The sequence below is a fragment of the Leptonychotes weddellii genome, chromosome 10, assembly GCF_054177405.1.
Source record: "Leptonychotes weddellii isolate Sample4059 chromosome 10, ASM5417740v2, whole genome shotgun sequence".
Taxonomy (NCBI): Eukaryota; Metazoa; Chordata; class Mammalia; order Carnivora; family Phocidae; genus Leptonychotes; species Leptonychotes weddellii.
This window is the reverse complement of record NC_138378.1, coordinates 53,467,897-53,492,269: the sequence shown is the minus strand read 5'-3', so window position 1 is coordinate 53,492,269 and position 24,373 is coordinate 53,467,897. Positions and strand designations below refer to the sequence as shown.

The window sequence follows — 24,373 nt, the reverse complement described above, 5'->3', positions numbered from 1 at the left end:
TTTACCAAATCCTTTTTAAATAACTGTTGAGATGATTGATTTATTGCCTTTATTCTGAATTATACCGATTGATTTTTGAATGTTCACCCATAAACATTTATTGCATAACCAGAATAAACCTGACTTAGTCATGATGTATGATCCTTGCCACGCATCATTGGATTTGATTTGCCAATATCTTTATTTAGAATTTTGGCATCTGTGTTCATGAGAGAAAGAGGTCTACCCCTGTTTTTTCCAGCCATTAAACAACCAACCACCGAGGAAGACATTACAAGATATCTCTGTTAGGGTTTTGGTTTTTGTTTTATGGCAGGAAAAATAATTGTTTAGTAATTAAGTCCTTTCCCTCTTCTAACTAATAGCCCAGTTTGGGTGAGCAAGTTTGAACATATCAAGTAATATTCTTGCCCTCTTCCACCTCCTCCCCTGAACAGTATAAGCCCCAAACCAAATGTTGCTTCAGGTTTTCTTCCTCTCAGGTTTGGATGTGAGGTCTAGGATGATTTTTATAGTTTGTAAACATTTGGACACAGTATGTGATTATCAGTTACCACTGGGGGCTCACCAAGGTAAAAAAAAAATGCTTGCTTTCTTTTTTTTTTTTCTTTTGTGATGGGGATAGGATTACTACGTTAATTAGAAAGCTAGCCCCAGACTTAATGTATCTTGATGTCAGTCAGCTAAGCATTTAACAATTTCCTGTTACATCTTTGTGACAAACAAACATGGGACATGTGGGCTCATTAATAATGGTCCATCTTTTAGATCGAATCTTCTGTAGGTTACTAGCTGGTTGCACAAACAGGGCCAAAGAATGGGTGCTTCCCAGGGCAGTAAGGGAGCTCTGAGTCTGTAAGCAGTTGAACAGAGAGGCATGATAAAGAAGGGGCTCCTCCTGGGTGGGGGGCTAGATGGCCAGGAGCCAGGATAATAGAGGACAAGGCCAGAGGTGCTCCTGAGAAGAGAGGACAGGGAGAAAGGGGGAAGCAGTTTGCTGTAAGAGTCCGAAGTCGAAAGGAGGCTGGTGGTGCTGACGGATGGCTGGGGACCCCCTTGGCACCTCCTGATCGGTCGTTCGCCCCTGCCCTTCCCATGCTCAGGGAGGCATTGTCAGCCGGGCCAGCACCTTCTCTCCACTTCATTTTCTTCGGTGGCACAAAATAGCTCTAGTTCTGTGTATTCCTCCCTGCCTTCCGAACTGCCCCTGGCTGTGTGCTCCAGGAGAGGTTTCCAGATCCCTGAGAACAAAGACATCAGCATTAGATCTGACCTCACTCCTTAGATAACCTAAGAAACTTAAAGCCCCAAACCTATCTTTTGACCCAGTGATTCTCCTTCTAGGAATGTATCTGAAGGACAGAGATATAACCAAATATATTTATTACAAAGATTTTCATAATGGAACAAAGGGGGGGGCACAATTTAAGAGCCCAGTGGGGTTTGGGATTATTTACAAATGTGTACAATGAAATATTATGAGGCCTTCCAATTTTTAAAAATTTTTATGACATGGGAAAATAGAGAGAATGTGAAGTATTTACAAATTATCTAATTTTAAAAAACCCCAAAAAATAGTTAACAGTAGTTGTCTTTGAAAGGCAGGATTATAAGTGATCTTAATGTCCTTTGCACTTTTGTTACCAATATCAGAAAAAAATATATACATATATGTATACAAATTAGGTGTAAAAATCATTATAAGAGAATTGGGGAAATTAGAACACTTGATGTTAATGATCTTAAGGAATTGTATATTTAGATGTGGTATTGTGTTCTACTGTGGTCTGTGTTGTAAGAGTCCTTATCTTTTAGAGATACTAACCCAAATGCCTGTAAAACTTATAGATGTTTACAGATAAAATCTGAGATTTGCTTCCAAATAAGCCAGTGAAGTGGGTAGGAGGGAAGAGGAAACAAGATGGGCCACAGGAGTTGGAGTTGTTAATTGTTTAAGTTCAGTGAAGGGCCCTGAGGGTGTAATTACATTATTTCCTGTACTTTTGTAGACGCTTGATAGTTTCCATCATAAAAGGTGAAAAAATTAGAGACTGCTGGCTAAATGAAAAAATCAAAGGCATGAAGCCCTGTCCCTGGGTGAGAGACCAGTCTTAGGGTCTCCTGACATCCGCTTGTCAACAGCTTCACCCCTGGGGTGCTTGGGTTAAAAGAATATTATTTAGAGAAGCCCCATTTCTGAATTCCAGCCCCCCCCCCCCGCCCCGCAGTGTGATGATCCTGGACAGGACTTCCCTGAGCCTCAGTTTCCTCCCGTGAATAGTAGATGTGCGAGGGATAGTGCCTGGGCCCCCCTCCCCAGAACATGCTCACCCTCACTGTTCCATAGCTGGGGGGGAGGTGGGCCCTGAGGGGGACACCCGAGTAACTCCTCTGAGAGGGGACAGTGAAGGTCTGGCCACCACCTTCAGGGCTCAAAAGGGAGCTCTCCAGACTTTTTTGTTCATGCCACCCTATTAGAAAAAACGTTTTAAAAATTTGTACCTCCATTCATTCAAAAATTGTATACACGTACTGTTTTACTAATACATATGTTCTTTTTTTTTTTTTTAAGATCTTATTTGTTTATTTGACAGAGCGAGACACAGCGAGAGAGGGAACACAAGCAGGGGGAGTGGGAGAGGGAGAAGCAGGCTTCCCGCCGAGCAGGGAGCCCAACATGGGACTCGATCCCAGGACCCAGGGATCATGACCTGAGCCAAAGGCAGATGCCCAATGACTGAAAGGGGGACGCCACCTTGGCGTCCCTTCAAACCGTTTCTTTACAATTTTGAATTATTTTGGCCAACCATTCCTCAGTCGTACCCCCCCCCCCCGCTACTGGTGTTCCCCCTGCTGACTGAGGGCTGGCAGGGGGAGGAGAGGACCCACTCTGGACTTTGTAGGTGCCGTGCTTGCTTTACTCGTGTTCCCTTCACTCTGGGATTTCCTTGCAGGGGTCTTGTTACGCGACGGTCCATTTTGTGAGCATTGATTTGGCTAAAAGTGCTTAACATGATCTGTAAACCGTGTCACTGGGCACACCTCATCTGTAGCTCCTCTCACTTGGCTGGAGAGCGATTGAGTGAGGCCAGGAGCCCCTTCCCGTGGGGACAGAGCCCACTGTCAGTCTTGTATAAACAAAAGCTAAAGTCGCTTATTTATTTTGGAATACAAATAAATGTGAACGGAGTCTGGGATGAATAGCCCTTTTGGCGACCCTGTTCTAGAAGGTCCCAGACGGCTGGGCTGTGTGTGTACGTGCAGTGTCAGGCTGCGTTGTTGTCTTGCTCAGAATGGCTGGGCAAGTCTCCTGGTAAGTCTCTAGAAATGCTTTTCTGTTTTGGCAACTGGGCTGCAATGTCTGCATTTCCATTTCTCTTTTCCCTGCAGCTGTCCTCCTGTTCCTTCCTGTCTTTTTTTCTTCCTGCTTCACTCAGTTTTTTCCTTTTTGTTTTGCCTTCCATTTTCCTTTTCCTTTTAAAAATATAAACCAGCTGTAGTGGCTGTATTTATTGATGGCTTACTTATTGGGCACCTGCTGTGTATTTAGCCTTGTACCAGGCATTAAGGAACGAATCAAGAGCCAGTGGATATAACTCCTGCTGGCGAGAGTGGAAATCAGGGAGCCCTACCAGGGAAGGCAGTTTGGAGATTTTGGACAGATTTGGCCAGTGCACAAACCCTTTGACCTAGTAGCTCTGCAGCTGTAGATGTATCGGGATCTCACATGCATCAAATGACGGAGCACAGGGATTTTCATGGCAGCACTGTTTGCAGTAGAAGGAACGGGAAACAAGTGTGTGTCCATCAGCACAGGGAGAGGGTTGAATCCACCCTGGCATCCACCAGTGGGACACTCCACAGGGGAAGGAGAAGGGAGTTCAGTGCTCCAGTGACATCGCTCAATGTAAAACTCAAGGTGCAGAAAGCTGTAATATATTTGTAATTACAATGTAAAAGTAGGGTGCCTGGGTGGCTCAGTCGGTTAAGCGTGTCTTCTGCTCAGGTCATGATCTCAGGGTCCTGGTCAGCAGGGAGTCTGCTTCTCCCTCTGCCTCTCCCCCCCGCTCTGATCTCTCTCTCTCTCACACACACACACATACACACACACTCTCAAATAAAATCTTAAAAAAATAAAATGTAAAAATAAATAATAAATTTATTGTAGAAAATAAGAAATAAAATGTAAAAATAAATAATAAATTTATTGTAGAAACTTTCAGAAAGGAGGAAAATGATTAGAAAATGAAAGGCCCCCCCTTTTCCCACCACTCCGAATGTGAATTTTTTTGGTGTGTTTTCTAGTAAGTCAGCAATGAACCAACTATATTGCTTTCTCCCCGCCCCTCAATATGAGACATCATTCTTATCCTTTCTGATTGTAAATGTAAAAACAAGAAAGTAACATATGCTGACTTTAAAATGCATTAAGCAGAAGAAACTGGCGTAGTTCACTTACTGTCTTGTTTTGTAACTTCTTGCTTTACGCAAATGGTGAACTGCTCTCTCTAAATAAATTTCTGTCTACGTCAGCCTGATTTTTAGTGGCTGCAGTAGTGTGTCATAAACCACACTGGATGGACCCTCCTGGGCACAGCTTGCACACCGGCCCAGGTTTTCCCTTTGTATTAAGGTCTTTCCTAGAAGTGGAAGAAATGGCTGAGGCCAAGGTCTTGCACATTTTCCGTTTTGACACGTGCTGCCAAATCCTGAAGAAAAAATGCCATTGTTCTCTCCAGTACTGCACTGATTTCGTCTCTGTGGTCTTACAGTAGATTTTAACTTATATTAAAATTAAGGATCTCCTCAGTGTTCTTTTAAGTTGCTTATTGATTGAACAGCTCACCTCCTGCCCCTCCCGTCTGGTCCTCTCTACTTAGGGATACTTAACAGAAACTTCTTGTTGTGTATAGCTCTCCCAGCCTCTTGTTGAGGGGTGCCAGGGCGGAAGGTTGTGCAGGGGTGTGTCTCCTGCTGATGGGCTTCTCTGCTTCCTCGCCTACGCCCAAGCATGCCCCCACCTGTGTCTTCTTGCTGGGATGGGCTGCCCCTCCTGCTGGTCGAGGTCAGCACTATTAATAGTCAGCTTAATCCTGCCCCTGGCCTGGGTGGAGGGAGGAATGAGGGGGGATTCCCAGGAAATCAGGGTGCCCTGTTGCCTGCAAGTGCAGACCCGTGGCCCGAGGTCCCGTCTTTTGGCAGCCAGGCCAGCACCTCTCCCCAAGGGAGGTGTCTGAGAGCTCAGGGCCTGTGCTGGGAGCCTGGGAGGTCGGGGGCTGGGATTTGCTGGGGGACGAGTGGGGAAGATGCCCAGGACACCATTTAGGGTAGTGGGAATCCCTTGTCTGATCTGGGGCTTCTGGATTTTTCTGCATGAGAAAAGGCAGCTGGAGCTGGTGAGTAGGGCCCTCTCCAGGACCTAGTGGACTTTGAAACCCAGCACCTTGTAATGTGTTTCTCTTACGGTCTTTGAGAGATAAAGTTTTTTATGCGGGGGGAGAGGACACAGCAGTTTGCTAAGATGGGCACTGTGGAAGGCTGGACAAAGGTCGATGGAAGGCAGAGTGGGCAAGCTTGCCAGCCAGGTGTAGCCCAGAGTAGACCGAGGGTGGCTTCAAGGTGCCTCCGTTCCCACAGCCAGGTTGCCCCTTACCAACAGTGCGTGAGTTTAAAAGGTGCAAGAAGCCCCAAGTCCCTGGAGGAAGCAGTAGGAGAGTCTTTTTTAAAGTTACTTTAATGAATGTATTTCTTTCTGATTATAAAATTATAAAATTAATACTATTGACTTTGGAAAGGTTGGAATTTCTCTTCAGAAAAGTGTAAGAAAGAAACAAACCATCATGAACCCCCCATACGTTTAGGTTTAATCATATGAAATTGTCATTGTGGTTGGTCAAAAATGGTCAAATATCAACAATTTCACATGGATCAGCCAAATAAGAGCATTTTGCTGTATTTCCTCAGTCTTTTTTCTATGAACAAGGACTACTTTGAAAAATGGGGATTTCTCATCCCAGCCACCCCCAAAATCCAATTATCCAGTTGAATGGACACTAATCATAAAATGAGGCAACTCATTAAGATAAAAATTCTGTAGTAGACTTAAATTTCATACAATGAGGATCATAAATAAAGGTCCTCAGTTGGCTCTTTTATTTATTTATTTATTTTAAATTTTTAAATTTTTTAAAGATTTTATTTATTTATTTGAGAGAGAGTGTGCATGAGAGGGGGGAGGGTCAGAGGGAGAAGCAGACTCCCCGCCAAGCAGGGAGCCCGATGTGGGACTCGATCCAGAGACTCCAGGATCATGACCTGAGCTGAAGGCAGTCACTCAACCAACTGAGCCACCCAGGCGCCCCCAGCTCTTTTATTTTAAAAGGTAAATAAAAAATGATTTTTGAATTATAGAAACTTCTTAATTACTAAAATTCAAAAGAATTCTTCTAGTCTTCATCCCTTTCCCCCTTTGCATTGATTACATTTCTCCTAAGGAAACGTGTGAACTGAGTCATTCATTCCACAAATATCCATCCATTAAACACTTGCTGTGTGCCACTCACCATTCTGAGTTTTGGGGACACAGACTAAAGCCCCTGCTGTGATGCAGCTCAAAATCTAGCAGAAGACGGGCCATAAACGATAAATAGAATGAATAAGCATATTATATCATGTATTTTAGGTGCTTTAATGACTAGGGTTGGGGTGCTGGAGGAGGGGTCGCAGTTTTAAGGGCCACATTTGGACAAAGACCTCAAGCAGCGGGGGCAAGCTACCCAGTTATGTGGGGCAGGAGCAAGCCAGGCAAAGGGAGCAGCCTCTTGGTATGAGAAACAGCAAGGAGGCCTGTGGCTGACCTGAGCGCTGGAGAGAAAGGAGTAGGGACAGGAGAGGGTCAGCATCAAGGGCCCTGAGACCGGGGCCACTGTGGGGGGTGGGGCTTTTCCTTGCAGTGAGTCAAGGAGCCGCTTGGAGGTACTTGGTGGGGCATGAGGTGACCTGACTGTGCCCCTCTTGCTGCTGTGTTGAGAGCCAACCCGGGCTCTGGGATAAAGCAGGGAGCTGACCAGAGGCTAGTCTAGCTGTGTGGATGAGGAGGAGATGATGTAGCCCAGACTGATAGTAGCAGTGGAAGCCACCAGAAGTGGCTGGAGTCTAGGTGTCCGATGCAGGCAGAACTGACGGGATCTGATGGAAGGGTTGGATAGAGAAGGGTAGAGAAACAGAGGAGGCGCAGTTTACTCCCCCATGGCCTGATCTACTGGACAGACAGAGATGAGGACTGGACAGACAGAGATGAGGAAGGCTGGGCGGGGAAAGGGCAGGAACTTGGTTTGGGCCATGTGGAGTTCAAGGTGTTAGGCATCTGGAGGAGCTGGCTCGCTGTCAGCCTGCAGTTGGGTATAGAGTTTGGAGGATGCAGGACAGGGATGGGCCCCAAGTGTTTATTTGAGACACCTTGACATACAGTTTGTATTTAAAGTCATGAGGCAAGGGACCAGGTCCAAGGACTGAGCCCTGGGACCCTCTCACATAAAGAGGTCAGGGAGAAGGAGCAGCCCTGAGGTCAGAGGAACACCAGGAGAGCTGTGTGCCTGAAGCCAAGGAGAGGGAGGGTTTCCAGGAAGCGGGAGAGAGTGACCCCTGGTCAGAAGCTGCAGCCTGAGCATGAAACCCCACCACTGGAGGTCAGTGGTGACCTTGGCAAGAGAGGTTCTCTGGCCAAGGAGGAGAATCTCTGGCCCAGCCCTCTCCTGCACCCTCCAAACTCTATACCCAACTGCTAAGAACATTAAAAAAAAAAAAAAAAGCCCCCTCCAGGCAGAGAAATTAGAAAAAGGCAAACGCAGTTCAGAGTCCCATGGCTGGGCCAGCAGAGGGTAACCTACTGTCCCCCAGCCCAGCACCTGTGTGTGGGGCCCCAGCTAGCCAGCCACAGTCAGCGCCCCACACTGGGCTCTCAGCACTCCGAGCAGGGCTGACTGTGGGCGGTGTCCCGGGTTTGGACACCTACAAGTTCCCTGTCTCTAGAGGGCGCCCGCACGCACCACTGATGCCACACACAAAGGATCCTCAGAGAGAGGGCTGGAGGGCTGAGAGTGGCGGCAAGATTGGGTTCAAGGAATCAGCTCATTTCCTCTGCAGGACGGATGTTTCTATCCTTTAGAGAAGCCACCAGCCTTTCCCGGTGTGGCCCAGTGCGACCCCTGACTGTGTGTCAGGATTTGTTGTGAGCCCGTGGTTAACTGGAGGTTTGGTGGGGAGGAGGACGTTTTTCTCAGGTTATTGAAGCTGTGTCTCTTCTGCGTAGGGGCTCTGACTTCTGGGCTCTGAGCAAGGCTCTGCTGACTGAGCCACCTTCAGACATATCCCATTCCCCGGGACTTAGTCTGGGCCAGTTGAGGCACAGAGGGTCGGTCCTTGCTCACCCTAGACTCTCGCTAGTTTCCCTTTGTGTGTTCCCCTTATTTTTGTTTTCCCCCTGATTTTTTTCTCAATTAAAAAAATTCTAGAGTTGGGGCACCTGGGTGGCTCAGTTGGTTGAGCGACTGCCTTCGGCTCAGGTCATGATCCTGGAGTCCCGGGATCGAGTCCCACATCGGGCTCCCTGCTCAGCAGAGAGTCTGCTTCTCCCCCTGACCCTCCCCCCTCTCATGCTCTCTCTCTCTATCTCATTCTCTCCCTCAAATAAATAAATAAAATCTTAAAAAAAAAAAAATTCTAGAGTAAAACCTGCCCATCAAATAGAACAATGTTAGAAGGAGCCAGAGTAAGGAGGGGTAGTAGGACCCCTCCCCCAAGCTCTACTTAACGCGGGAGGAGACCACTGTTACCTCTTCTATGCATTTCAAGGCAGTTCAGCATCTCCCCCAGCTCCCCGAGTCTCTGCAGAGGCAGCGGGCACCATGCAGTCTGTCCCTCTGCTTGCTCTTCCACCAGCAGCCTGTGTTGGGCTTCATTCCACGTTCTGTCCATTCAGCCTGCTGCCTTTTCCCCAGAGCAGTGGTGGCCCCCCTCAGTACTCCTGGTCCATTGCTATTGATTTAGGTGGTTTCTGGTTTGAGGTTGTTAAAAACAATGTTCTTCTGTTGAACCTCTTTGCTTCTGTGTCTTCCTGCTTTGGAGAAGATTATATCCAACTTCCTACCAGTGGAATTTCTGAGTCCAAGGTTAGGGACCTTTCGTTTTGAGTCATGCTGCCAGATTGGCCTCTTGAAGTGCGCCCGTTTACCTGCCCATCATCCCGAGGACCTGTGAGGGCATGCTTGTTTCGCTTGTTTCCCCCAACACTGGGCATTACCGGTCTTAGAGCGTGCCAGTCTGGAAGGTGGAAAAGCTTCCCACCTGATGGCATAGTTTAGCCGACTGCCTTAGACCATGGAGAGCATTGTTTCTCTCTTTAGAAGGCACTCTTGGGTGGCCAGCCTCCAGCAGGCAGAGCAGAGAGGCCCGGGGGGCCAGACCCCAGGGTCCTGGCTCTGAGTAGCTGCTGCCCGCTGGAGGCCCTTGATGGGTCTCTTGTTCTAGTTGGCTCACGTCTAGAAGACACCGGAAAGTCTTTGATCAAGTCTAGCCATGGTTCTGTCTAGGTCTGGTCTAGGTGCATAGTTCTAGCAAGGTGCTGAAAGTTTTTTGACCACAACTCGGAGCTGGAGATGAGTGTATCACAGTGACTGGCACGTGATGATGAAAGTTGCACAAAACAGTACCCTCCCCCCCCATCACATGTGTCGTACTCTGATATCTTTCTCCTTTATTTTATTTTTTTAAATGCTGGTCCTGAGAACTGGCACCTCTCTGGAGTTCTGAGGAGCACATCCTGGGGTTGGGGGATCTGCAGTGGCCTTGGAGCCTTGGAAAATGCCCTCTACAGAGAAGTCCTTCGATGGGGCCCTCAGACTTGGTTGTGAAGGGGAAGCTGCCCAGGAGACCCTGGCTTGACCTTCTCAGCTCTCCCAGGGCTTTTTCCCTTAGGCTGCTCCAAACCTGTGTCCCTGTGTGGGGTACACAGTTCCATCCAAACTGAAGTGCAGGCCAAGCCTTGGCTGTCTCCCTCCTGTCACGCACTGGAATGAGGGGCACAGGAACAGGATAGAAACCTGGAAGGAGGGCCTGGAAAGCCCTGCCCCCCCTCCCCAGCCCCCTGACAAAGCTTCTGTGAAGGGTCCCTCCTCCCCTCCCTCTGCCTTCTGACTTTCTCTTGCTTTAGGTTGAAGGGGTGGCCCTTCTCTAATTATAGTACTTGCCTGGCCTAATTACAGCCTGGGCTAATTTGTTAATGGTTTTGGGAACTGAGAGCCTTTGCCTTGGGCAGTATCACGGCCCCTGGGTACATGCTGGGGCCTTTGCCAAGGAGAGCAGGGTGAAGGAATGTGAGTGGCCCTGGAGGCCCCGTGGGCAGTGTGGGCCGTCTGAGGAACCCCATGTCCAGTTGGCGCATACACATCTCCAACCGATGGCTCACTGTCCACAGGTTGTCATTGTGGGTCTTTCCCTTCTCCAGGACTCTCAGGAGACCCTGATACATGGCACCAGGCAGGACCTTGCCATTTTCATTCTAATGAAACAAAAGGTCTTTAATGAAATGCCTTTAATGAAATGAAAGATCTTTAATTAAAAAAAATACTTTTGCTTTCCCTTTTCATAAAAGCCGTATCTGTTTGCAGCAGAAACTTCAGGAAATACAGAAAAGGGAAAAAAAAACCACCCATGACCCCACCCCAGTGACTCATGACCCTAAATATGTTAACATTTTGGTGGCGGTGTCTCATGACTGGGCCCTTTGCTCTTGTCTGACTCATTGCATCTCCCAGGGAAGTCCCACCTGGCCATTGTGCAGAAGGTGAACAACGAGGGTGAAGGTGACCCCTTCTACGAGGTGCTGGGCCTGGTCACGCTGGAAGACGTCATTGAGGAGATCATCAAGTCTGAGATCCTGGACGAGTCGGATATGTACAGTGAGTTCCAGTCTTTCCATTGCCCGAAACCCCTTGCCTGCTCATTCCCTGGGTGTCCTTAGGTGGGAAGGCCACAGTGCAGGGATGTGGGAGGCCCAGCACCCTGAGGCCCAGGAACTGGATGCCTCACACTGGCCAGGGTGAGCAGCGGGCTCGCCCCTCGGATCAGTGAAACCAAGCCACCTTTGTTCCTCCTGGCGTCGTGCCTCGGCATCGAGCCAGGGACCCCGCCTTGATGCAGGCACTGCTGCTTGTGTGTGGAAGAGGGCACTGCAGAGCTGGGAGCTGGGGGGCAGGTTCTAGTCTGTTCCGGAGTCATCAGGGACAGTGTTCTCAGTTCTAGATTCTTTCTCTCACAGCTGACAACCGAAGCCGGAAACGAGTATCTGAGAAGAACAAACGTGACTTCTCAGCCTTCAAAGATGCTGACAATGAGCTCAAGGTGAAAATTTCACCTCAGCTACTTCTGGCTGCTCATCGCTTCCTGGCCACGGGTAAGAGCAAGAGGAGGGCCCTCAGGTGTTGGTGGGATACAGTCCCGGAGGGGGCCTTCTGGGTCTCTGGCTACTTCTTCCCATGGCACAAGGGCTGTGGCAGGTGAAAGGTGCAGGGAAAACATGGCTGCCTCTGAAAGGGGGCGAGGCAGCTTCCCTCCATCCCTGGGGTGCTCCTTGTGGTTTGTTTTCTCTGTTGATGGGTAGTCATTGCAAACTTCTAGGAAGCATTCAAGTTCTGAAAATAACCACTGGGAGAGGGGGGAGGCCAAAAAAAAAAAAAAAGGAAAAGAAAAAAAAAAAAGAACCACTGGGAGTACCTGAGGTGGGCACTGGGGATCCCCTGGATGCTGGGGAGGAGGAGGGAGAAAGAGGCCCTTCCACATGGCGTGGGTCCATAGCGCTTGTCTTGACTCATGTACTCAGAGCCTGAATCCAGCTCTGTTCTCGTCACTGCCCCCTCCCCTCTGCCTGCATACGCTGGGGCCAGCAGGACTTCACCTCTAGATCAATGACATTCCTCTCTTCTCACCCCTGATTCAAAGCCCCTTTGGGAACCTGGGTGATTGATTTGAAAAGCTCCTGCCTATTCCCTCCCTCCCCCCAAATCTGACTTCCTTCCCAACCCTCACTTGCTAAAGGGTGTTAATTCTTTATTTTTCCTGCCAGGATATTGATGATGGTGCTAATGATAATAATGATGGTAACATTTATGAAGCACTTTCCATATGCCAAGCATGTGTCTAAGTGCTTTACATGTATTATCCCCTTTAACCTACCATGACCCTACCAAGTGTATTTTGTTCTTGTTTTGTTTTTTACGGAGTCTCTATACCCAACATGGGGCTCTAACTTGCGACCTCGAGATCAAGAGTCATATGCTCTACCGACTGAGCCAGCCAGGCGCCCCAACCCTATGAAATTTTTTCTTTTTTTTTAAGAGTTATTTATTTCAGGGGTGCCTGGGTGGCTCAGATGGTTAAGCATCTGCCTTCGGCTCAGGTCATGATCCCAGGGTCCTGGGATCGAGTCCCACATCGGGCTCCTTGCTCGGCGGGAAGCCTGCTTCTCCCTCTCCTTCTACTGCTCCCCCTGCTTGTGCTCTCTCGCTCTCTCTGTCAAATAAATAAATAAAATCTTTAAAAAAAAAAAAAGTTATTTATTTCAGAGAGAGAGAGAGAGCGTGAGCAGAGGGAGAAGAGGGAGAGGAAGAGACTCTCAAGCGGGCTGCAGAGCCCAATGCAGCCTTGATCTCACCACCCCGAGATCATGACCTGAGCCAAAACCAAGAGTCAGATGCTTAACCAATTGAGCCACCCAGGTGCCCAACCCTGTGAAGTTTTTAATCCCATTTTACAGATGAGGAAACTGAGACACAGGTTAAGTAATTGGCCCAAGGTCATGCACTGTCAGCGCAGGAACCACCATTCCAGCCCAGGCAGGCAGACCCGAGTCTAACCAGTCTGGATCCAAGGGGTGCTGCTTTCCCACAGAGGTGCAGAACCGAAGGGAAGGGGGGCCTGAGCAGTGAGCAAGCACAGTGACTGTGTTCCTGGTGCTGCCCGGCCAGGGCCCCCTGTGAAGTCTTCTTCTTCTCTCTTCCTACAGAGGTTCCCCAGTTCAGCCCCTCTCTGATATCAGAGAAAATCCTGCTTCGGCTGCTCAAGTACCCAGATGTCATTCAGGAACTCAAGTTTGATGAGCACAACAAATACTACATCCGCCATTACCTGTACACCCGAAATAAGCCGGCCGACTACTTCATCCTCATCCTGCAGGTGAGCAGCCTGCTCCATGCCTGCCCTCCTGTGCCCACTCTGCCCTCTTCACCTGCTGAGATGGCTGGGGGATGCAGGGCTTTCCTGCGTGTGGCCTGCCCCTGAGCCTCTGCTCCCCCTTTGCCTGTCCTCTTCTTGAGAGGCTACCCTGGAGCCTCCAGGTCAGGGCCCCTGAGCTCGTCAGGGCTCTGGAACCAACTCTTCCTCGCCCTCACTTCTCCCTCTTACCTCGTCCTTTTTTTCCCTCAGTTGAGCTTTCCTTCTCAGCCTGTTTGTCACCCTGACCCTGTGTTCTTCCAGGGGAAGGTGGAGGTGGAGGCCGGGAAGGAGAACATGAAGTTTGAGACAGGCGCCTTCTCCTACTATGGGACCATGGCCCTGTCCTCGCCCACCTCTGGTGAGTCACTGGGCTGCCTCCGTGCTGCCCTCCAGCGTACCTGGTTGGGGGGGACCATGGGGAGTAAGGACGTGTCGGGGAGCCCCGGAAAGCTGACAGCATGTGGTTGTGATAGGAAGCAAGAAGCCCTGACTGGCCTTGGAGCAGGGAGGATGTACGACAGCAGACTGGGCCAGCTGGTCTAGTAGCCGTAGCAGCGGGAAGAATGAGAGAAGGCAGGTGGACGGAGGCTACAGGGTCTTGCTCACGGAGACGGGGGCAGGGGAATTGAGGTGGGGAGTGAGGGCGTCCAGGGTGTCCATGGCCAGGAGTCAGGCCAGGGCCTGTTTACCAGGCAGAGTGCAAATGGGCTTGGCTTTTCAGGGGGCTTAGCTACTGCCTTTTGGTTAAGGGCTGGTTCTGATGGCATAAAGGGACTTGGGGCAAAGAGGGGACTGGACACACCCCCCAGGAGAGGTTGTGGGAAGTCCAGGGAAGGGCCGCTCTGGTCACTGTGGTGCTTTCTGCTTCTCTAGTCCTGGGTGGCTCAGGCTCCTGTTGCCAGGGGGCCTTGTGGCCGGAGTGGGCACCAGATCAGCTCCTTGCTAGTTGCATGGCCCCTTTGAGCCTTGAGTGGGGCCCCGGGTTGCTGCAGGCTGGAAAGTGAAAGTCCACTTTGTGGCTGGAGGACGGGCCACACACTGATGTGTGTGTGTGGCTCGTGGAGAGCCTCTGTGCTATGCCTGTTTCTGTCCTTTGACAAAGAGGACCCTGTGTGCAGGTGGCCAGGGCACCCCTGTATACTGATACAGCTCAGCTTATCCACTGGCGTGACACAGCTCTGCCCCTCTCCCAGCAGGAGCAGGCTCCAGGAAGGAAGCAGTAGGAGACAAGGCTCCAGAGCTGGGTTTTGGCGCAGGGGGCCCCTGCTTGGATGCCTTGGACCTAGGGAGGACTTCTCGGCCCCTCCCAAGAGCACCTCTCGCCAGCCAGCTGGGGGAAATCTTGTCTAGGGCACACGGTCATGGGACATTTCTTCTAGGCACTTTTTCTCTGCAGCGATGCCTCAGAAGCTTGGGCCAGGGTCCTTGGCTCTGTCCTTTGACCTGGAGGCACTCCTGGAGGTCCCACTTGAAGTGGCCAGAAGGGAGAGATGATTTCGGCGGGGGGGGAGGGGCGGGGCGGGGGGCTATGGCTTCATTGTGGGAGCCTCTGCCCCTCTTTGAGCAGGGCTCATTGGTCTGCTCCCTCCCCATCAGAGCCATGTCCCCCTTTCCATTGTGCCCCCTCTCTGCCCAAGGGAGACTGGCCCCCAGCAGGTCTGCTTCTCCATCCTGTTCCTGTGGCTCCATGTTCTGCCGCCTCACCCTACCCATCGCTGACCTTTTCCTCTTTTGCTCCAGTGCCTTCAACCCAGGTCGGGTGTCCGCCTGGCAAGCGGAACTCCCTGCTCTCCTGGCTCTCAGGTAACACGGCATGGCTGGAGAAGTTTGCACTGCCACCTATCGCCTGAGCCCACATACCACAGCTCTATCAACCTCACCCAGCAGCCACTGGGGCTCCCCCCTCGCATCTTGGGCCATTCCACCTGTTCACACTTGTGGGCCAGCCTGATTTGCACCGGCTCTGCTTGGCCTCAGGCCCAGTTACTGGGTGGCTTTGCCCTGGTCCTGGAAGGGCCTCTCCAAAGGTCCTCAGTCCTTGAGAAGACACAGACACATGTGCACATGTGCGCGCGCACACCAACACACAGCTAGAGTGGGAAGGGAGGGTTGCTTCTGGTCAGGCCGAGTGAGCCCAGCTGTTCCGCACCCCCCTGATCAAGGCCACTCACAAATATCAGAATATGCCTTGTCATCTCATCAGCTTTCTCTAAAAAACTTTCCTCCTTTCTTCACAGGCTTTGCTCTTCATTCTGTTGCTGCTGGTGTCTGCCTGCCAGGGGGAGGCAGCCGCCGGGCATCAGAAGTGCGGCCCCGGGCAGACGGCCCCGTGTGAATGCTGTCTCTGCACTTGGCTAGCTAAAATGCTTCCGGGAGCTGACTTCCTCTCAGTCTTTCGTTCCCTCTTGTGTAATGGGAACAATAGATGTGCCCACTTCTTAGAATTGTCAGGAGCAGTGAGAGACTGGGTATGAAATGTTCGGGTAGAGCTCAGTTTTTATTTCTGTTTTTCTCTCGATTACAACTAAACTGTGACATTCCAGTCAGAAAGTATTGAGGAAAAGGCCCAATGCCACATGCTGTTTCTGGCCTTTGATACGTCACACTCCTGAGCCTTAGGCCAGGATTGCTGGTAACTGTGTTGGTTGACTCCGTTCACGGGACTCCCGTCCCACTTAATGGAGGTGGCAGGGGGTAGCAAAAGGTGCTGGTCTCCCCATCAGAATTCTGGCCTGGCCTGGTGAGCCCTGAGGAGGTTAAGTGCATTTATAAGTGCCTTTGAGCTCCAGTCTCGGTGTGTAACTTAAAGAAGCTCCTGGGGCCCCAACAGTCCTAAACACCTATCACCAGAGTCCATCGTTTCCCATTTTATATTCGTAGAGCTGGCTTTTTTTCTCCCTCTCCATTGTACCAAAGCACACTTTTCTCTTGATTCTCTTTAAAAAAAAAAAAGGTAAAAAGGTGACTTAGAAGTCACTCGTCCCTTTCAAACAGCCAGCTTTTGGTTGTGATAGGAAGTGGGAAGCTGCTAACGGCCTTTGAGTGGATGACATCTGTGGACCATGTTGGTCTTCCTTGGCCAACACCTCAGCTCCCTTCTCTCTTCTGCGCTTGCTCTTGTTTCATAATGGCCAGGAGTTAATGCATCCATGGCTTGGATCCTGCTGTTTTTACCTAATACAGGAGCAGAGATGCTTTTCCATCAGCTTTCTTGTTGGAGCCACACAGTGTTCCCCCAAGCACACGTGCCTTCATTTGTTATCCCCCCTTATGGACAGTCATTGGGGTCTGTGTTCTAAATAACACCATGATGTAAACCTCTTTATGAAAAAACTTTATCTGTGTTTAAGATTGTGTCCATAGGATATCCTTTCAGAAATAGAATTACCAAGTCATTTTTTACACATTTATTATTCTGTTTTATTTTTTAAGGTTTAAATTAATTAATTTTTTATTTTTTTGAGAGAGCGAGTGAGCGAGCGCAGGGGAGGGTCGGAGGGGGAGAGAGAATCTTGAGCAGGCTCCATATCCAGTGTGGAGCCCAACGCTGGGCTCGATCTCATGACCCTGAGATCATGATCTGAGCCGAAATCACGAGTCAGATGCTTACCCAACTGAGCCACCAGGGCGCCCCGGATTTTATTTTTAAGTAATCTCCACACCCAGTGTGGGGCTCAAACTCACAACCTGGAGATCAAGAGTCACACGCTCCACAGCCTAAGCCAACCAGGCTCCCCTCATTGTTCTGTTTCAATCATAAAAGCAATATAGCTTATTTAGAAAATTGAGAAAAGGGGAAAAAGTCTTAAGAAAATTAAGAAGTATTGGGGTGCCTGGGTGGCGGAGTTGGTTAAGTGACCAACTCTTGGTCTCAGCTCAGGTCATGATCTCAGAGTCCTGGGATCAAGGTCTGCGTTGGGCTCTGCGCTCAGTGTGAGTCTGCTTGAGATTCTCTCCCTCTGCCCCTCCTGCTAGCGATGTCTCTCTCTCCATCTAAAATAAATAAATAAAACTTAAAAAAAAAAAAAGAAAATTAAGAAGTATCATAATTTCATTATTCAGAAACAAAGGTTTCGTCTTTTGGTGTATTTCTTTTTAGGGCCTCTATTTTTAAAAGGCCATGTCACTAATTTGTGTTGTTTCTAAATTCAATTTCTAGAGTGTTAATAAGCATTAATTAAAAGCATTCCATCATCTTCCAAATGATTAATGTGAAATATTAGGTAATAGCCATAGTATTTGTGTTTCTTTTCTAGAACTTCATCAAAGGTGTTACTTGAGTTAGGATAAGTGACACACGCACATGATCCTCTTAATGATTGTACACTGCCCAATAATAGACTATCCAGACTATATTTTCCTAGTTTTAGGAAGGAAACTCAAAGACAGGGTATTACTGAGTTCAATCTCAGTTAAAGCTGTATTGGTCACTCAGTCACCCAGATTCATTATGTTAGCTCTCTTCGGAGATGTTTGTTAAAATAGCTAACTTAGTAGTTAGTTAGTAACTTAGTGCTCAACTAAGTAAATAAGCTTAGTCCACTTCCTGTTTGCTTAAAAGAAGCCAGCATGCCTTCACGATTAACTTCTTGTGTATTTCACTGTTTTCTAAGTGTTCTCAAAAATAAGAGCTAATGATGCACAGTATGTGTACAGTTCCTTTCTGAAAATAAGGAGTCTGCTCCTTCCTCATTTGCGATTGAGTCATCCCCTGTTCCTGACAAGGGGCTGCAGGAGGCCTTGTTGCCCCTGGGGGAGGAGGCGCCTCCCCCCCTCCCCCCAGGCTTTGCCTCAGGGCAGGGGGACTTGGACCAGGCTGGGGGAGACAGCAGTGTGGGAGGCCTGGAGCTCTGGGAGCACGAGGCTCCTGGGAGAGGGACCGGCTGCCCCTGTCCCCCTTGTCAGACTGACGGGGGGCGGGGGGGCAGCAGACACACGTGGGCAGGTCTGTTCCACATAGAACGGGTCTTGTGCAGAATACACTTTTGACCTCTTGAAAGCAAGTTAAGATGTGAAAAGGGCGTCATGTTGAGAGGTCTGTGTGGATGCGTCGTGAGAGGATACAAGCTGTACGTTCTTCCTTTTAATGTAATTGACACGTATGCAGCATATGTCCCTTGATAACAAGCTGCTGTGGAGACAGGGACAGTGCCTGGTCTCCCGTGGAGGGGTAATCACTGTGTTGCCCTTGACTGATGACTTGTTGGGACATGAGGGCTTCTGTAGACCTAAATTTTGTGTTTTTGGTTTTTGTTTTCTGCTTTGGTAGGCTTGTTAATACTGCACAACACCTCTAAACAAACTAACTCATTTGCTTTGATGAGGTCAGACCTTCTGCAGTTGCAGCTTGTTTGTCCTTAAGAACTGTTCCATTCCAGTGGGGGCCCCGCTCCCACGTGTCCACGGGACAGGTTAGACAAGAGGCTTTGAGGGGCACCGGGGGCTCCTGGCCTGACCGTGTGTCTCTCCCCACAGACCACTCCCCATCCCACCCCGCCACCCTCAGCCGCTCGGCCTCCCTTAGTTACCCGGACCGCACGGATCTCGCAAGCACAGCCACCTTGGCAAGCAGCACCAACCAGTTTGGCAGCTCCATCCTGGGCCAGTACATCTCCGACTTCAGTGTCCGGGCGCTCATGGACCTCCAGTACATTAAGGTGGGTGCTTCCTGTGTCTCTCCCTCTGGGCAGCGCTGTCTTCCTCGTCCTGGGCATTTGGATCACTCTGCCTCAGGAATCAGCAGCTTCTTTCTTTTTCATCCACCACACACAGCACAGAGGGCCCGGACCCTAGATGTGTGTCCTCCTTATTCGTGCTCCTCACTCTCTCCAGCTGGTCAAGTCCTCTCTTCTGGACCCCCAGCCCCAACCCTGGCTAGCACTGTTTCCCTGGGTCTTGGAAGGTTTGCCTCTCAGCCCCGACTCTCTGTGAACCTCATCCCTTCCTCCTGCAGATCACTCGGCAACAGTACCAGAATGGGCTCCTGGCCTCACGCATGGAGAACTGCCCTCAGTTTCCCCTGGATGGCTGCACCATCTGCACGGAGAACTTAGCCGGGAAGTCCGAGCTGCCCGTGGTAGATGAGACCACAACTCTTCTCAATGAGCGCAACTCTTTGCTGCACAAAGCTTCCCATGAGAGTGCCATCTGACAGGAGGGCCCGGGGTCCCCCGCCAGCCCCGCGGGGGTCTCCCCAGTGGGCCCACATGACGATAGGGAGCCTTTTAGGCCAGAAGGGGCACAGATAGCCTGTCTAACTGAGCAGCCAGATGGCCCCCAGAGTGTGGGGAGTTTTGGCCTCTGACAGGGACCTCTGAATAGCTCCAAATTAGCAGCTGCCCAGCCCTGGACTGGCAGGGCAGTGGGCCAGCTACCATGAGCAAGGCTGTTTCTTACTGAGAGAATTTCTGAACTAGGCTCACTGCTCCTCTTTTTAAATATTGTTTGGAGAAAGGAATGGGGAAGGGAAGACAGGGTTAAGGAACTTTATTTAAAACAAAAAAAGTTTTTTCCACAAAAACTTTAATGAAAAGGGGTAGGGTTTCTCACCCCAGGAAGCAATAGCCATAATCTGCTCCCAGCCGTGACCTTCTGGCTTATGTCCCTGATTCAGGGAGCCCACTCCTCCTCTTCCTCCTCCTCCTCCTCGTCCTCCTCCAGAGATGGTATCCCAGAGGCCCACTGGAGGAAGGTTTTCTCTTGGGAGGAAGACAGTTCCTTCCAGGAAGCAAAGAACCAAATAGCGCTGAGAACAACTGCCTGGACACATGCACTGAGGCTTGTCTGACGTTGCTGAGGCCGAGGGATTCTGGGTAACTGTGATGAGGGACATGGTACTCCCAGCTACAGAGAGGAGCACACCTACTCCTGTCAACTGCTGGATCCTGGAATTTCCTAGGACTCCGCTGATGGGCTCTCCTGGTGAGTTGGGCCAGGCTGAGGACTCTCACCCTTGTCTCTACTGGTTTGACTCAGAGTGTTAAGCAGGGTCTGACACTTTTAAGGTTGCTTACCCCTGCTCCCCAGGCCCTGCCCTTACTTTTACCAAAGGTTTCCCCTTAGGTGGGAGAACATCTACATTACGGGTGACTTGTCTGAGATACTCCTTTCAGTTCCAGGAGGGAACCTGGTCACGGGCATCTGTGTTGGTAGCAATTAAGACCATCCCCTTTCCCACCCTGCAGTGAAAGTCAAGTGTCAGTCACTGACCTATGAAGCCCCTCTTTCCAGACTCCCTACTTCTCATCCCAAAGCCCACTGCCTCTTGGGGATTGAGGACAGCAGGACACATAGGAAGCCAACCTAAGCAGGTTCTTCATGCCCTTTCCTCTGTGGCTGAGGCTTACCCAACCTTGTTCACACACCTAAAAAACCCAGGAAAGGATGTTTCCACCTAAAAGGCACACAACTGGCAGCCCTGTTTCCCCCATCTTTGTAATCCTAGCCTGAGTTGTCATCCTGGCCTTTGCTGAAGCTAGTGGTACTGGATCCTGAGAGCTCCCCCGCCCCCCACATGAAATTCTGCCCCAGTGCCTTTTCCCTGGGGCTGAATGAGGCCCTGCTGCAGAGCCCCAGGCTTGCCACTGTTGGGGAGGCTGTGGGACTAAGGTCCATGTTGGCCCTTTTGTCGGGTGGAAAGGTTGCTGGGGGCCCAAGATCAGGTAGGGGAGACTGTACACCTTCCACCTAAGTAGTAGTTATTAACCCTTTCCTCAGCCAGTGACTTCTGTCACCCCAAGTGCTCTGTTCTTCAGGCGCCTGGAGAATCCTAGCTTTTGGGACCAGGAAGTGTCTGCACCAAGTACACTTGCCCCTGGCCGGTTCTGAAGTCTCCCCTAGTCACAGAATTTATTCCTCGAAGTCTGGAGAGAAGGTGGGGACACCCATAGGTTCTCAGTCATGAGGAAAAAAGCCCCACCAGACCTTTATACCCTGTGGGGGGAAACCCCTCAGTTTTCTACAGGAGCAGCTTGCTTTCCGAGTCCACATGGGAGCTTGCAAAGCTGTGTTCCTGAGAGTCCTGAGTGCCAGGTGGGGCAAACCACATTGGCCTGAACCAAGTGAGTGTGTGAAGTAAAAGGAGCAGGTGCACACACTTCCACAGCTACCTCTTTGCACACACGGTTACCACCAACAGATGGTCCTCCCTTTCCCCACTTATAATCACTTCTTGCAGAGGGTCATAATTATCTCCAAATATTACTGGTCCGATGACTTCCTCCTCCCAGTGCAATTTTTCACTTCCTATTCCAACCTCTGGTTCCTGGGCCGAGCCGTACCCTGGAATTGGCGCACCCCTGCGTGTCTTCCCATGTAAGGGAGACTGTCGCAAATGGCCTCCAAATGGGTAGGCAAGTCACAGCCACCGTAGCGAATAACTCGTATTTATTTTGCATAAGATTTTAATTTGTATATTTTTGTGATTTATTTTGGCATTGTTATGAGTTTGACTCTCGGGGAGTTTTGTTGTTATGACTCTTGTGTCTTGTCACAAGACAATGATAATATTTGCTAAACAATATATGGAATTTATTTTTGATTGGTAATAAAAAATGAAATAGGAAGTCTTGGTGAGTGTACAATTTGCCTGTTTGAGTTCTGTCAGTATTCAGTACCTGTCGTAGAGATGGTGGCTGTGGTTGGCTGTCACCTATGACAGGGCAAGGGGCAAGTATTCTGGGACTGTTTTTTTTTTTAAGATTTTATTTATTTATTTATTTGAGAGAGAGAGAGAGAGAGAAACAGCACGAGAGGGGAGAGGGTCAGAGGGAGAAGCAGGCTCCCTGCTGAGCCGGGAGCCCGATGTGGGACTTGATCCCAGGACTCCGGGACCATGGCCTGAGCCGAAGGCAGTCGCCCAACCAACTGGGCCACCCAGGCGCCCTGGGACTGTTTGAACAGTAAAAAGGAAGCAGAAATGAAATTTACAAAATATATATAATCAAGGCTGTTGTCCCAGGAGCTAGAGAGTAGCAGCTGCTGTGAGATGGATGGAGCAAGTGTGCTCAGCTGCCACACTGAGGAATTTGTAAAAATGGACACCATAGTCTTCTGCCTGCAGGTACCAGACGGGGCGGTTAGAGGGGACAGATAGCCTCTCCTCTCCCCCCTGGGGGCTGAAGGAAAAAGGAGCCTGATCCAACAGGATGATCGCCTTGCTTCATAACATGCAGCTGCCTCTTTGTCCTTGCTCATGAGCTGGTGGTGGTCTCAAAGTTGGACAGCTCAACCCCTGAAGGGTCTACCTGAGAGTCACCTCACTGCGTTCACTCCTGAGGTTTGTGTGTGTGGACTCGTGCGGTGCCCATAGGTACTGTGGCTACGGTGTGTAACAGAGTGTGCTGGGGCCAGGGGCCCAAGCAAGCCAGGCTTACCAAAGCAGACAAATTGGGGCTAATGTTTAAAAAAAGGGATGCACTTAGGGAGAAAAAAGGACATTGTAGATAAAATAACAGATGCAAAAGCAGGTGGACACAAGAATAAATTTCATCTGACACATGGGTAAGCCCCTGCTACATGCCAGGTGCCATCAACCCCTCTGAGTGTAGTGAGGAAGAGTCTCTGAGGGAGACAGGCACACCACGACCTTTTGATTTCCTTTCTCCTCCACATGGAACACTTCTCCCAAGTCTTTGTGAGGCTCACCCCCTCACTTCATCTAAGCTTCCGTTCAAATGTCGCCTCCTTGGAGACTTCCCTGGTCAGCGCATCTAAAACAGCATGGCCCCAATCCCTCTATCCATTTCCTTATCTTGCTTTGTTTTTCTCCATAGCGCTTATTGCCAGATATTAAAATGAGGATTTGTATATTGTCTGTTGTTCCCATGCTAGAACCTAAGCTCTGGCAGGGCAGGGCCTTTCTCATTCCCGCATAGTCCCAGCACTAGAATGGTACCTGGTACATTGCAGGAAATACTTGTTGAATGAATGAACGAACGGGTCTTACGAAAAGGTGAATACTGGATGCTATTAGGGAAGAGCACATAGCTCCCATAACCTTGACCCAACCTAGTCAAGATGGTCGAGGAAGACCAGCTGGAGTAAGTGACACTTGCAGACTTGAGAAATAAGCAAAAATTAGCCAGTGAAGTCACAATAGTTATGAGTTTAAAACTCACGAATAAGTATTTAGGTGAAACATGGAAATGTCTTGAACCAAATGAGCAGTAAGGAAAATCGCCAAGGGAGGGTCAATGAGGGACCTGAAGGTCAAGTGGCATGTGTCTCCATTGACGCAATGACAACCCAGGGGATGGGGTTAAAGAATGGTGCAGAGCCATTGAAGAAAAAGAAGCTGGAGAAGTACTGTTGAGGCCTCTATTGTTAACAGAAAATCCCTCCTTGAGCAGCTTTGCCCTACTGGATTCTTTCTGTCTTTGGGTATCCACAGTTTAAATGACCATTTGTGTTTCCAAGTGCGATCCAGTTGTCCTACCCAAAGATTTTCTCCAAAATATGGATTACTGGTTGTTTTCCAAGGGCACCTGAGACCAGATCCATACGGAGTTTTTCCTGTCTTTGCTCTGGAACTGTTCTTTGCTAATTAATAACTTTTCCAGGCATATAACTTTCAAGGATGTCATCCATTTTATTTCAATGTCAGCATTTTATCTGGACTTGGAGACAGAAGAGTGAACTAAAGGGGCTGAATCCATAGTTTTTTTTTTTTCTTCAAAGGAGGCATGCTGATCCAGTGGAAAGGCTCAGTAGTGTCATTATTGCTTCTGCTGGTGGCTTATTCTGTAATCTGCAAGTGAGGTGTAGCACCCTCTAGATAATAAAAACTGCAAACATGGAGACGTGGTTGGCCTAGTCACAGCGCTGAATTTACAATGTTGAAGAGACATTCTTAGCATCCTTTGGAGAGTTTTTCCACAAAGTATTTTTTCTTTTGGTCATTTGCCATGGATTTGCTCATTTTTGCACATTGCGTTCCACACATTTTACTTAATTGTGGCCACAGTGCCTATACTTTTTATTATTTTCATGACCTAGCAAATGTATTTCCGTAGACTCTTTATGAAGATTTTAAATGACATGAATATGAGCACCCTTATGAAAAGTCTTCTTTTGTTAGGGAATTTGAAAATACGTAAAAACGTAA

At 49.4% G+C, this 24,373-nt stretch overlaps 1 protein-coding gene across 2 annotated transcripts in view; it reads left to right on the top strand.

Annotated features, from left to right (window-relative positions):
• Positions 1-21,833, top strand: part of CNNM4 (cyclin and CBS domain divalent metal cation transport mediator 4) — a 35,950-nt gene extending 14,117 nt beyond the window's left edge. Inside the window, exons 2-8 of one of the 2 annotated variants that reach the window (XM_081833455.1) lie at positions 10,815-10,958; positions 11,318-11,452; positions 13,061-13,230; positions 13,531-13,627; positions 15,010-15,072; positions 18,745-18,926; positions 19,223-21,833. In XM_081833455.1, the coding sequence (XP_081689581.1) occupies positions 10,815-10,958; positions 11,318-11,452; positions 13,061-13,230; positions 13,531-13,627; positions 15,010-15,072; positions 18,745-18,926; positions 19,223-19,420 (989 nt within the window). In that variant the 3' untranslated portion in view covers positions 19,421-21,833. The remainder of the gene's footprint in view (positions 1-10,814; positions 10,959-11,317; positions 11,453-13,060; positions 13,231-13,530; positions 13,628-15,009; positions 15,073-18,744; positions 18,927-19,222) is intronic. The other variant, XM_081833456.1, reaches the window with a different exon arrangement.
• Positions 21,834-24,373: the final 2,540 nt, after the last annotated feature.